The 14332-nt window shown below is 36.7% G+C and overlaps 1 protein-coding gene across 1 annotated transcript; it reads left to right on the top strand.

Moving 5' to 3' along the window:
• The first annotated feature begins 1374 nt into the window (after positions 1-1374).
• LOC121315937 (glutamic acid-rich protein-like) lies at positions 1375-13897 on the top strand. Its single transcript, XM_041250554.1, has 5 exons — positions 1375-1561; positions 2105-2151; positions 2299-2392; positions 9559-11807; positions 13507-13897. The coding sequence occupies exons 1-5, from the start codon at positions 1516-1518 to the stop codon at positions 13588-13590; spliced, it is 2520 nt and encodes an 839-aa protein (XP_041106488.1). The 5' UTR covers positions 1375-1515; the 3' UTR covers positions 13591-13897.
• The last annotated feature ends 435 nt before the right edge of the window (positions 13898-14332 follow it).

Below are 14332 nucleotides of genomic sequence, written 5' to 3'. Positions count from 1 at the left end.
ACACTGTGTCAAATAAGAACCAGAATAGCACATTGTTTTTGCCTGAAAATATGACTTATTTTATCAATAAAGTATTAGACAGAGAAGCTACCTAGCTTGTTCAAGTCAGCAGTCGTTAGCAAGAATACTCAAGTAACTGTAACCCAGCACAGCAGTTTATAGAATGAGAGCAGCTACAAGTGAACAAGCTCTGTGGAATAAAAGCTGCACCTGGATGGATACTCACAAAAGAATCCAGACAATTTGGAAATCTTTGAAATATGCAGTGAGGAAACCAATATACAATTCAAATCCAATAACACGTCACTGTCAATGATTTCTGCTTATGCTTCTAAATTCTAATAGTGCGGATGGAATTGGCACAGTTTACTATGCCAGCTATTTAAAATAAAATTCATTGGGCAGTCAAAGTGTTGATACTGCTAATAATAAGGAAAGAAATGTGATTTTAAAAGTTAGCACCAATTAAGAATGTAATAAACAAATGATCTTCTTATAGAAACCATATACAATGCAATCCTCTTGAAGATGGGTAGAAGCTTAATTGTTTAACATTTTGTTTAAATGCTTGGAGTAATCTTTTCAGCGTTTTGATTACTCACTAGCTTCAAATCCAGTTTTTATGCTGTTCACTCTTGTTAAAATTGTTTAGTTTGAGGATACAATGAATGTGCAACATCATATTAATTGTTCTGATAACTGTACAGATTTCTGACTAATTTTCAGCTCTAATGATTCGTCTTTACTAATGATGAATGTAATTTGTATGCATTCTATTTAACAAAAAACCCCAAGGAAATACAAAAATAGCAGCATAATATAGTTTTGTAAAATATATATATATAATATATATATATATATAATATATTTATATATATATAATCTCATATATATATATGATATATAGTCTATAGAATATTTATTCTTGTAAAGTAAAGATACAACTCGAAAGATAGAACGTTTAAAAAAAAAAAAAAAAAAAAAAAAAACGTTGTGTGTAAATATATGCAAACGTTTAGTGTTTCCACTATTATATTATATTTCACCTGTTACTGTATTTTTCGATTTACGCAAAATGTCATTGAACAAAGACGTGGGATGACTAGATTAAAATCAGTAATATATAACATTTCAGAAAGGTAATCCTTGGGGCAAAAATATTCATAAAGATGTGTAAGAAAAAAAGCTGGAAGAACAAACAATTTCCTAATTAGTCTGTGTTATGGTCTAAGTTTTAGACCCAGATAAATTGAATATGTAACAGTATTCTTCTTCTGGGGCCTCTTCATGACGCAGATCTCTGATAACACAGAGCTGCCTACGCAATACTTTCATGTACCTCCCTCTGGTTTATATGAAAGCTGAAGAAGGTGGGCTGCTTTTATGAGCCGGAGACCATCGCGCTGTGCAGTCAGAGTGGGAGCGGGCTCAGCGCTTGTTGGTTCCAGTTACTAGTGAAATCTTGGGAACAAATCCAGATCGTACGGGGAAGAGGAAGAACTTCGCTGTATCATTATGAAGCTCTCAATTCTTGTTGCTGTCGTTTTATCTGTATTGGGAGGTAGGCACGTTTTTTTTTTAGCTAAACTAAATCTAGCTAAACTAAAAAGTTCAGTTTTGATTAAAACTGACGCACGCTGTTTCAGCACCGTGGACAGCAGTCTGACATTTTCAGATGGCTATTTTGCATTGGAATGAGAGACTGCAATTGTGTTTTAATGGTTTAAGAGACTGCAGTTGTGTTTTCATGGCGCGTGAGACTGCAATTGTGTTTTAATGACTGTTCAGAATGTCCAATGCTTATACGTTTCGTAATAGCGCACGTATTTTCAGTTGCTGCTGTTATTATTAAAACAGGTTATCTTCTTATTGAACAGTAGTTGTCAGTAACATCACAGCCAAGATTATCCTGCTATGTATAAAACTGGAATGAAAAAGCTTACTGTACTACGTTTTTATTATTTGTGAATGTTTCCAAGAATATGAATAATATAATCGTCCCAGAATCTATCTCTGTGTACAATTCCCACAAATCGTATTTGAACATCAATTGTTTGGTATAGTATATGGAGGCATATTCTAAACAATTAATTGTATTTGGCAGTTATCACATCTGTTCCAGTTGGGAAGGAAAGAAGAAGAGAGGACTTGGTAGGTGTCTATTCTACTACTGCCAGTGTTACATGTTGCATATTATAGATTGATAAGTAGTTATGCTTTTAAAAATATTACGTTTTTGGTAAATTCTAAAGGAAGATATTATATTATGTTCTAAAATATGTTTTAAACATGTAATAGGTGACCCGGTGTATCGTCGAAGTCCTTTCCAGTGCACTTTCCAAACCAAACGCTCCTCTTGTTGATCCTGCATGCAAAGATATTCTAAAGACAAGTAAGTTCTAATCCTTTCCCGATATGCATAGCATGTTTTTGAATATCTAATTTGACTATTTGTTTTCAAACACTTGCCCAACTTGCAAGGTACATGTTAAGCATAGTGATCGATGTTTTGTTTTGTTGTGATTTTCTGTTATGAGGACTGTAATAAACGAAAACCAAAACGGTGAGGTGTTTTTTCTTCGTACAATACCCCCTTTTCTGAAACATTTTGAAGAGTTTATTTAAGTTAGATGTTAGTTTTCACTTGTGTGAACATCAAAAAAGGCAGAAGTAAACCACAGTAATGCTATTACTTTATGAAAATGTATCTTTTGCTAGAAAACACAATACCAGGGATAAAATAAAATGAAGTCTACTTTTGTTTCTGCCTGAAATAAAATGTTTTTTTTTTTTTTTATGGAATCGATCATGGTAATTAATATATACAGAAACACAACATAGAAGCACACATGACATATTATTGTAAGATAAGTAATAAGTACACAATAAATAAAAGAAACAGAGATATATGTTCCAATCCAAGGCTATTATTGTAGCATGGCCAGGTCCTGTTGTAGGTGAGTACCCAGGGTCTGGAAAGTATGGGGATGATTTCAGAGAATACTATGGAGATCAAAATAGCTAAGTCAAGTGCATCTTAGCCCCTATTGTGCATTGTTTGACTTAGACCTTTTTGTATCATTTTTTCATAGCACAGTTATTTTTTTATACCATTTTTTATATCATCCTTTTTTTTAGGATATTTTGAAACAAAACTCCCTCTCTACAACAGTTACTGCATAGTGTAATATTTCGTAATGCTTGTCATTTAAGGTTTAACTTAAGTGTTATATTACAGTCCATGACTGAGTGATACTGTACATGCAGAGGATACAACGCTTTCAGTATTTTCAGCTTCTTTGTTTATGGTGAATTGGTTGTAATTGATCAGTTATTTTTTAAGGCTTATTTGACTTTATAATTGTATTTATTGTATTTATTCATTGGCACTTAAACGGTCTCCATTTTTTAAATCTTTACACCCAGCTGTGTATATTAGTGCCTGCACTTTTTTGTTGAGAATTTCACCCCTGAAGGTAGCTATTGTGTTCACAGTAGACCTATTAATAGTCAAATGTTAATGACAACAGTTAAGACTAGTGACCAGCTACTTAAAATCCATTCCAAATCAATTATAAATAGGGCTTTTGGTTTTTGGTTTTAACTGATAAAACACCTGTGATACAAAAAATAAAATAAAAAATGAAATCGGTGTATAGCCAATAAACACAGGAAAAACACTGGAAATGGCTACTCAATTCATGTTGACCATTCCTTTCACATTTAAATTTTTTTTAAAAAACTACTGCTACTACAAAAAAAAAGTTTCCCTGTGCAGATGGACAATGTCCCTCCATCCTGACTTGTCCTGACCTGTACCTATCACTAAATCGTTCTGAATACTTTAAACCCACCCAACTACTGAGTGGCAGCACATTCTACATTTCTATTGGAGACTACGCTTGCCAGATTTAAAACAAGATTACAATTAGAAGGCTTGTTCCTGGGATTTAAAGTTGTATTACAGTTAGATAGAATAAAACAGAATTGCAAATTGTGGCGAAATGTAAAAAAATGCCTACATATGTAACAAGTGTAATTTATTTATTTATTTATTTTTAATTTCACCAACGTTTCATGTTAATTCACTGTTTTGTTTCAAAGGAAAATGTTCGTTTCCTTTAATTGTAGTCGGAGGTCATTAATAGGGAATACGACTTTAAGACCAAGCACATGTAAGAATTACCCAATAATCCCTCAGTCGCCCTGTTGTTAATGCTGAGGAGAGAGAACATCTGGAGTGATCTGCATGTGCTGGTATTCTTTTTATTTTCTGTTAAACAGGCACAATAAACAGAGACTGAATCAACATTCGTTAGCACTCGTGTGGTTTATGAGGCAGCGTAAAGAAAGATACCGTAGCAGCGGGATCGTTTCTGCTACATAAAGTGGTGCTATGACCCGGATCAACTGGTCAGCTGATGCTGATCACCAGGGATGAAGCTGTGAGCTTGTGAATGTCTGTAAGTTATTAGGTTAAGGGACCAGTTATTTGACGCTGTTATGCCTGCAATTTATTTTCCATAAATGTATGTGTTTTTTTAGGGATAATATTGTTATTTTTTTCTGAAAATCTGTTAAAGGTGAAATACTTTCTATTTTTTTTTTATTCATAAAGTGTAATTGTATACTGTAAAATGGCAAGTGAAGACAATAATTATGACCTTGAAGCATCTTCTAAGGGAATGGGTAGGGGTTTGTTACTCAAGAAAGGTGCAGACAAAGATCTATCAAATCTACCACAATTTAGGAATAAACTGAGATTGGAAGACACCATGCCTATTCCCAAAGTACAACCTGTTACATCCACACCAAATGCATTTCCTGCCAGTAATGAAATGGACATTACCCAACAATTGAGTGATATGATTGAGCAATTAGGGCACCAAATTGGGGATTCTACTGCAACCCGGCTATTAGCTAGTCAGAATAGTGACACCATCCCAAGTAATCTCACTTCAGCAAGTGGAACCTCATTTAAGAAGAGTGATTCGACCCATGTACCTAGCTTTGACCTCACTAAAGTGAATGTGGTAGTTAAATCTGATGTCAGAGAGCCACCTATTTTCAGGGGAGATGGCTCAGAAAAGTATACTGTGCAGGAATGGATAGAAATTATGGAGATGTATTTGCACAAAAGAGGTTATTCTACCTCGGAGCAGGCTGATGAAATTTTGAGCCATTTAATGGGGCGGGCCAAGAAAATAGTCAAGGTGGGATTGAAAAGTACCTCTTTTTTAAACTCTGCTAGTAATCCAGAAATAATCTTTGACATACTGAAGAGGTATTTTAGTGAAAGTCCCATGTCATATTTGCCTTTGGCAGACTTTTATGCCACTCAGCCCAAATCAAGAGAGAGTCCTGTAGCTTATTGGGTTCGCTTAAACACAGCAGCTGAAGTTGCTGATGAGTATTTGCAAAAACAGGGTAGGAAAATGGAAAACATAAGTGGGGAGATAGCAGTGATGTTTATAAGGAACTGCCCTGATCTTGATTTGGCTGGTGTGTTCAGATGTAAACCCGTAAGTAAATGGACAGTTGTAGAGGCTCAGGAAGCCATTGATGAACATCAAAGGGAGCACAAACCTTGTAATCAGAAAGTAGCAAATTCTGAAAAAGTCAAAGTCCAAAAGGTTGTGGCCGCTGTTGCTAGCTTTCCAGCAGTCAATTGTGAGGAATACGGAGCAATTAATGTAGGGGTACGGAAATCTAACAACCTACCAAAAGTGCATGACCCAGTGGGTTCTGAAGGAACTGCCTTAGAACATATGCTCAGTATGTTGGAGAAAGTTCTTGAGAAAGCTAACCAAACTAACAACCACAGAGTTGTGTCACAGCCAAGAGGTGATGCAGTTCCCTGGAACTGCCCTGTCAATCTACCTTGTCGAGTCTGTGAGGATAAGACTCACTCTACACGTTCACATTGTATGGGAGAAAAAAGATGTTTTGCATATTTTAGGGTTGGACATCAAAAGAAGGAGTGCACTAATGTTAGGACCACCACAACCCAGCGTAAGCAGGTGAGGGGCAACACAGTACAGGATCAGGAAAACTAGGCTGCTCATATCTGAGAGGGGGTGATGTGAGCGTGTTGTGTCAATCCCTCAGTAATGAAGATATACTGTCCATTTATGAGGAAAGTTGTAAAACTCTTTCTCATGGTAATGAAGTGATATACCAGAATGTGCATAGGGTAGGGGACGCTGATAATCTGTTTTATACCACAGTGAGAGTGAATGAGCAAGTTTTGTTGCAAGCCTTGCTGGACAGTGGGTCTATGGCGTGTACAATGAGTGAGGTAGCAGAACAGGATCTTCCGAATGCAGGTATACTTCCTGAAGACAGCCAGTTGCACACAGATATCATTCTTGTAGGATGTGGTGGAGTACAAGTGCAACCTAAATGCATTTATCAATTTGAGATGGAAGTGTATGGGCATGTGGTTAGTGTACCTACCTTGGTTGTACAGGGGCAATGTGATCAATTGATATTAGGCACCAATGTTATCAAGTATCTGCTATGTCAATTTAAACAAGCACCCAGTTACTGGCGTGTTATGAATAAACCTGAACCCATTGGCACTCAAGGGGGTGAACAGTTTCTGAGCATGTTGTCTGGATTAAACTGATGGAAAGGTAACAGTATACCTGATCAGATAGGAACAGTTAAGCTGACTCAAGCAGTGACATTGTTACCTAAACATGAGCATCTTGTTTGGGGCAGGTTACCAGTGAATGCACCAGTTTCTGAGGGCAGTACTGTACTAGTAGAGTCTACTAGATCTAAACTTCAGGAGAAAGATGTCATGGTGGGTAGGGTTGTTACTTCCATGTGGGGAGACAGATGGGTACCTGTTAAGGTTATGAATCCCTGTGATAAGCCAATAACATTGAGAAGGAACTCTAAGATAGCGGATGTGTATCCCTGTGTAGCAATGGAGGATCTGGACGTAAACTCTGACAATGCATCTAGTGAAGTCTTGAGAATGCAAAGCCAGCAAGTACAAGTACACCCCAAAACAAGTAGCCTGTCAGCTGTGGGACAGGTATTTCTACATTTACGGATTCCCAGAAAGAATTCATTCAGATCAGGGAGCTAATTGTGAAAGCCAGTTGATACATGAATCGCTGCAAGTAGCTGGAGTAGGGAAATCTAGGACCACTGCTTATCATCCCTTGGGGAATGGTGACGTTGAACGGTTTAACAGGACACTGGGCAATATGATTTGAGCGTTGTCACCAAGAGAGAAACAAAAGTGGCCACAATTGTTACAAACATTGACATTTGCTTACAAATGTACTGCAGACGAGACTACTGGGTACCCCCCATTTTATTTGATGTATGGAACAATATGGAGAGAAATTGTGATTTCACAGACTGTGACAAGTATGTTGTTGCCCTGCGAAAGGACCTTCAGGGGGCTTTAAAGTTAGCTCAAGACAATGCCACAAAAGGTCAACAACATCAGGTCGAACTGTACAATAAAAGAATCAAGGGTGCTGATATTGAAGTAGGTGATCAGGTCCTTCTTGCCAACAAGGGGGAATGAGGGCGCAGAAAATTAGCAGATAAATGGGAGTCTACTTTGTATACTGTAGTTGCTAAGAATGCAAGATGTCGCACTTACAAAATCAAAAATTCCAGAACAGGACTGGAGAAAATAGTCCATCGCAATTTGCTAATGTTGGCTAATTTCTTACCAATTGTAACAGTAAGTGAATCTGAGGAGTTTCCACTCAGTGAGTTATCCGAATCAAACTCTACAAGCGGAGAGCCTGTTCAGGAGCTATTAGAAGATTTGCAAGAATCAAGCAGACTGAGTCGGACGGCTGATTGGGTTATGCAAACCTCCATTTTAGGGGAGAGGATGGTTGTGGATGAAGTTGATGATGAACCAAAAACTTTGAGTAATGACAGTCCACTTCAGAAGGATCCAATAGACGTTTCTTGTGAGGTCTGAAGTGTGAGGGAGAACATTGTGAACATGGACGATGGATCGTCAAGACTGGAAACTGTGACCGAAGCTTCTGAGAAAATATTAACAATTAAGTCGCCATCTGTTTTTGGAACTGTTACACAAATTAAAACAAGAGTGGGTAGACTTGTGAAGCCAGTAAACAGGCTTATACAGAATATGACACAACAGAGCGAAGAAAAATCCCCCAGTGTTTCTGTTAGAAAATGGGATAAATTGGTAATTTCAACCGCAGTGAATTAAAATATAGATCCATTCAAGGAAGCATATTTTGATTGACAATTTACATTGTTTTGTTGAAACATCGTTAATTATGTGGTGAAGTCATTTAGGATTCAGTGTGAGGTGTATAGAGCACCTTGTGAAGTGGGTGACAGAATGAAAGTTTTGCACTGCTTTCTTCTGTTACTTTCCCTTAGTTGGGTAACTGGATGTTGCTTATTGTGTAATATAATAGTCCTGGTAATAAATGACATGTTGTGTGTTGAAGCGGTTAAAGTTGTGTTACTATACATATTGTGACAGACAAAAAAAAACACCCAAGCATTTTGAAAAGTAACCAAACACAATAATTGCATACATTATATAAAAAGCTAAATAAAACTCGAAAATAGCTAAAAATAATCACTGAAAAATGAAATAAAAACCAAAAAGGAAAATAGAAGCCACCTAGTATGGGCTACTTAAAAAAGTGTTTTTTTTTTTTTTCAAATGCACTGCTTGTCAAAAGACTGGAACCAGACGACATCTCTTTAAAACACTAATATAAGGTATAATATTAGCAATTAATCATCTTTTTTTGTCTTGGGAAGGGAATTGTTTAGAATGGAGGGGGCATCTTGTATATATTAGTAAGAAAAATACCAAATGAACTTTTTGCGCTTGTCAGAGGAACATTGCAAAAAAATAAGGTATAAATAACTGCATTCTCTACTCTGATAAGGTATTTCATTGATTCATTTACATTCATAAAACCAAATGTAGTATAGTATTATATATATATATATATATATATATATATATATATATATATATATATATATATATATTTTTTTTTTTTTTTTTTTTTTTTGTTGAATATTGAAGTAGACAATATGTTGTTCAAATGTATGATTGCTGTAGTTTGGGCTTCTGCAGTGCAACCCCAAAAACATGTTATCTGGTTGTAGATTGAATTGTATTCTGTAGAGGAAACCATCCTATATATCTGTCTGCCATTTTATCTTCAATTTCTGCTCCATGGCATATTATGGGGTTATTTTGAGTTTGGTTTAAGACAGTTTGATGATTTGTTTTGTTCATGGCTAGAAGAAAATACTGTATAATTACTACATAAAATAGGTGCACTTAGGATCTCTGGGTATGTTAGGCACAGAAATGAATGCCTGGAATGTGTTTTAACAGTTTTATGACATTAATGAAGTGCCTAAAAAGGTTATTCTTTCTTAAAACCAAATGCTCAATACATGCTAAAGATGTTATCCCATCTCATAGGACTGGTGATAATGATAATAGAATTATAGGCTATTTATGTACATGGTTCCTTTTATTATTGATGGAATTAATTTATTGTTTATGGTCAGGTGCAAAACATCAGATGACGGAAAAGAAGAGTAATGAAAAGCTTGTGAATTTTGGGGATTTGGGCAACCATAAACAAGAACCTGAAGAGGAGTTAAAAAGATATCTGGAGGAGCCTAACCTAAAGGAGAATGAGTTGGAGGAGAAAAGTAACTTTCAAGATGACGAGGATAAAAGGCATGTCAAGGAGAGTGAGGAGAAACGACCTCAAACAGCAGACAAAAGAAGTGAAGAGACCAGCAGCCAAGAAGAAAACGGGCACTATGATGTGGAAGACAAAAGGCATTATTCAGACAGTGAAGAAGATGAAATCAGAAAACGTAACCACCATACAGAAGTTGAAGAAAAGAGACATATAAGTGAGGAGGATCCTCTGGATCTGACCGAGGAGTTGGAGAAAAGATCATATCATGGGCATAGTAAGAGAAGTGGGGCGAAATCTATTGAAGAGCAGGCTCATGGGGAGCACTATAAAGAGAAGAGATCAGAAGAAGAGGAGAGCGATGGAAGAGAAAAACGCAGATACAAAAGTCACAGACACTATTATAGAAAACACAAAAGGAACTATTCCTCTGAAGAAAAGAGAAGCAACGCGTCAAACGAGTCTAACGAGTCTAAAGAGGAAGACGACAAACGACACCACGACGAGATTAGAAACTTTCCAGAGGGAAGCTATGAAGAGTGGTCAGATAAGAGACATCATTCCGATGAAAAGAGACACCACACTGCTGAGAAAAGGCACCAACCCGAAGAAAGTGATGAAGATGATGAAGAGAAACATCACCACAAGGAAAATGTAAGTTATTCTGAAGAAAGTGAAGAGAAAAGACACCATTCCAAGGAAAGTGAGGAAGAAGAAAAACGCCACCACGGTGAAGACAAGAGACGCCATTCTGAAGAAAACAAAGAGGAAGAGGCAAAAAGACACCATGAAGAAAAGAGACAGGTCTCTGAAGTAAGAGAAGAGGATAAAGGACACCACAGCTTCATAAAAAGATATAATTCTGAGGAAAGGGAAGAGGTGGAGGAAAAGAGACATCACAAAGAAACGAGTCACAGTTCACAGGAAAATGAGGAGGATGAAGGGCACCACAGCTTTGAGAAAAGGCACCCTTCCAAGGAAAGTGAAGAGGAGGAAAAACGACACCACGAAGAAAAGAGACACAATTCAGAGGAAAGTGAGGAGGATGAAGGGCACCCTTCCAAGGAAAGTGAAGAGGAGGAGGAAAAACGACACCACGAAGAAAAGAGACACAATTCAGAGGAAAGTAAGGAGGATGAAGGGCACCATAGCTTTCAGAAAAGGCACCCTTCCAAAGAAAGTGAAGAGGAGGAAAAACAACACCACAAAGAAAAAAGACGCCACGATGAAAAGAGGCACAATTCAGAAGAAAGTGAGGAGGATGAAGGGCACCCTTCCAAGGAAAGTGAAGAGAAGGAGGAAAAACAACACCATGAAGAAAAGAGACACAATTCAGAGGAAAGTGAGGAGGAAGAGAAAAGGCACCATGAAGAAAAACAACACCAGTCAGTTGAAAGCCGTCACCATGAACTTAAGAGAAGGCACTCTGAGGAAAGTGAAGAGGAGGAAGAGAAGCACCAGCACTCTGAAGAAAGTGAAGAAGAGACACAGAAACATCACAGTCAAGAGAAGAGACATCATTCTGAAGAAAGTGAGGTAGGGGAGGAAAGCACAGAAGGATACTGGACACATGAAGATAAAAAGCAATACCTTGGAGAAGATAGTGTTGAGTTTAAAAAGAGACAACTCCCTTATGAGAAGACACATTACAGTGAGGTAGAAGAAAATAAACACCATGGTGAAGATAAGAAATTTCAAAGTCAGGAAGGGGAGGAAGTGCTAAGACACATTCAGGAAAAGAAAGATGAGGACAAAAGGTCAGCTGGTAATTCCAGTCCCTACCACAAGGAGGCATGGTGGGAAAATGAAGAGAACAGAAGCCAGGAAGAAAAACGCCATTACCCAGAGGTTGTAGAAGACGACTGGTGGGACAAAAGGAGTGACAGTATGGAATATGGACACCACGGATATGATGAGCGATGGAACAACCTTCTAACCCATCCCTTTCAAGAGAAAAGGCCATACTCTGGAAACAGAATGGATGAACTGGCACAGCTTTTGAATTACAAGGCAGTGGACTTCCCTGTTCTTTCTGAGGAGAAGAGAAGTCATCATGAGTTTCAGGAAGAAAAGAAAAACCCTCATCAGAGGCCATTCACGCAAAAGGAGGTAAGATTATTTTTTGTGCTCATATGAACATTTAGATTCATTTGATTTTAATAAACACATGTATGTTTGTGAGAGGCAAAGACAAAAAAAAAAAAGTTCAATGCAAGAAAACGGTAAACCAATACAGTACATAGGAAGTTTTAAAGCACAGTTCAGTATTTAAACTCACTTAAGAAATATAGAAAAGGGTGCATGATGTACTAGTCCAGTGTATGACTTATACAGTGCTTGGATGTTAAAAAATTATATAAAAATGATTTACCTATTAATATTTCCATGATATGGACATTAACTACATGTATAATGTATGAATATTTTTTAACAAAGGCATTTGATATAACCACTTATATTTAAAACATTAAAAAAACAAAACAAACAAACAAAAAAAAACCCAAACATAGATAGATAACATTAAAAATCTCTTTTCGGGTTATAAGAGTGCAAACCCCCTTTAAAACTGTTATACTCTTCTCCCCTCTACTGGTGAAATACTTCTACTACAGTAAAAACGAAAGAACATGAAATATATATATTACTTTTTTTTTTTTTAATGAGTTATATTTTATATATCATAACCTCTCAACAATGCTGCATACCTTATCCATGATAGTTTTAATACAAATGATGCTGCTTAAAGATACAGTACTCGCCTAATTTAACATTTTGGTGTTTAATAAGTTTGCAGCCTTATAAGCTTATGATGAAAATACCAGAGCTATGGATATTTCTTGTACAACCCATCCCCCTTTAAATGCCAGTTTTGTTATTTAGTCTTTATATAGCTGTAAGAAGCAGCAAGAGCGTGCTTATTTTACACCCTACAGCTTAAACTGTCTTTAGGAACTGTCATCACAGAAAGTTAAAATACAGACACATTCAATAATCAGACACAAATTAATTATATTTTTAGTTGAAGATGACCTGTAGCTTTAGGTTACTATTTTACCTGTTGACACCAGGATTGTCCCTGTAATGGTTTAATAATGTATTTGTGTTAGAAAAAGTAAAAGGAAGACACACGCTGAGTTTCTATTGTGTTCCACTGATAAAAGTTTAGGGCACTGGCCCTTTGCCTCAGAGACCCAGGGCTGACTTACTTCTAGGTCTAAATGCCACACTGTTAATTTCCATCTTTTTGAAGATTATGCAATATAAGTCACATGTCATTCTGCTTGTCCATCCTAAGCCCATTTAACAGCATACCATTTAAAAAAATCAGATTTCTGTTTAAAAAATATCAATGACAGTGTATTGATTGCTTATGTACACTCCTCTGTGACGGCTGGCAAATTGGTGGTTGAATCAAAGTGGGCTGTCTTCCTCATTTGCTCTTTTGGCCTCAGTGGTAATGCACTTGAAATTAAATAAGGATAGTCCATGCTTCAAAGCTTTCCTGATGGGCTACGTAATATGAAAGTCTTCTTTCTGTCATTAAAAGTGAGGTCTTAGAATACATTACAATACTACAGTAGAACAAAACTGTAGCCCATTGATTCACAAAGATTACACTACCTCATAAAATGCAGAGCTGTGCAACTTTTAATACGTATGATTTAATAATAAAAATGGTTTTACTAAATTCACCAAAAATCAAGTTGAGGTAGTTTTGTGAATACGGCTTTGTGGTTAAGGAGCTATGCCAGTTACCAGAGCAAGTTTTCAGGCCACTGACATCATTTTTTTTCTTCCTAATTCCCAGAAGCAAGAGCTTCAGAACCTGGCAGCCATGGACCTACAGCTGCAGAAAATAGCAGAGAAACTTCACAAAAACCGGAGAGGGTGAAGCGAGATGAATGCTACTGTGCACTCCAAAGCTATTAGGAACAGAAAATGAATGAGTGTAGAAAATAAACTAGTAAACCTGAGTTATTGTTATGTACACATAACAAACCAGAAAATAACTGCTTCATGCACACTGGATATATTTGTATTGTGCAGTTTTAATGTTATTAAAAGCTAACTGGCATGAGAATTATTTAGAAAATAGACACGTTTTTACTAACTACCAATAACTATCGTGAAGTGATTGTTTCTGTTCTTGAGACAACTGTGAGTTTGCAAACAATAAAATCCAACATTCTGGAACCAAACATTATTTTTTCAATGATCTGTGTTTAGGGAAAAAAAAAAACTCTTATTTTTCTAGGGAAGCAGTACAACTGGGGGTGGGGAGTTTGTTGCCGGATAACTTCACTCAGACTACTTGCTCACTAAATACCTTGGTATCCCTGAATAGATAATTGATCCTCTTTAAAAAGAATACTGAGGATTTTAATGAGCAGTCCATTTCACAAATTTTGTGGTATCCTAAATAGGATTAATTTACTAACAATGCTGAATGACTGGGTAGAGCATTTGTTCTATTTTACTCAACAAATTATTTTCCTGAATGGTCACTGCCAAGACTCGTACAATATTTAATGTAGGGTTCTCCTTGACAGTCCTTGGCGAGAAACCTGTTTTTACGGGTAAAACGAAGAAAAAAGCCATACCCAGTTATTCCACAATGGTAGTAAGTGGATCAT

This window comes from Polyodon spathula, chromosome 5 (assembly GCF_017654505.1).
Source record: "Polyodon spathula isolate WHYD16114869_AA chromosome 5, ASM1765450v1, whole genome shotgun sequence".
Taxonomy (NCBI): domain Eukaryota; kingdom Metazoa; phylum Chordata; class Actinopteri; order Acipenseriformes; family Polyodontidae; genus Polyodon; species Polyodon spathula.
Note: the sequence above shows the minus strand (reverse complement) of the source record. Positions and strands in the feature narration are given on the sequence as shown.

Excerpts from the sequence above, each read along its gene's own strand:
- LOC121315937 (XM_041250554.1), top strand. The coding sequence starts at position 1,516 with ATGAAGCTCTCAATTCTTGTTGCTGTCGTTTTATCTGTATTGGGAG. Across the intron at positions 2,393-9,558 it reads CAAAGATATTCTAAAGACAA|GTGCAAAACATCAGATGACG; the intron begins GTAAGTTCTAAT and ends GTTTATGGTCAG. Across the intron at positions 11,808-13,506 it reads GGCCATTCACGCAAAAGGAG|AAGCAAGAGCTTCAGAACCT; the intron begins GTAAGATTATTT and ends CCTAATTCCCAG.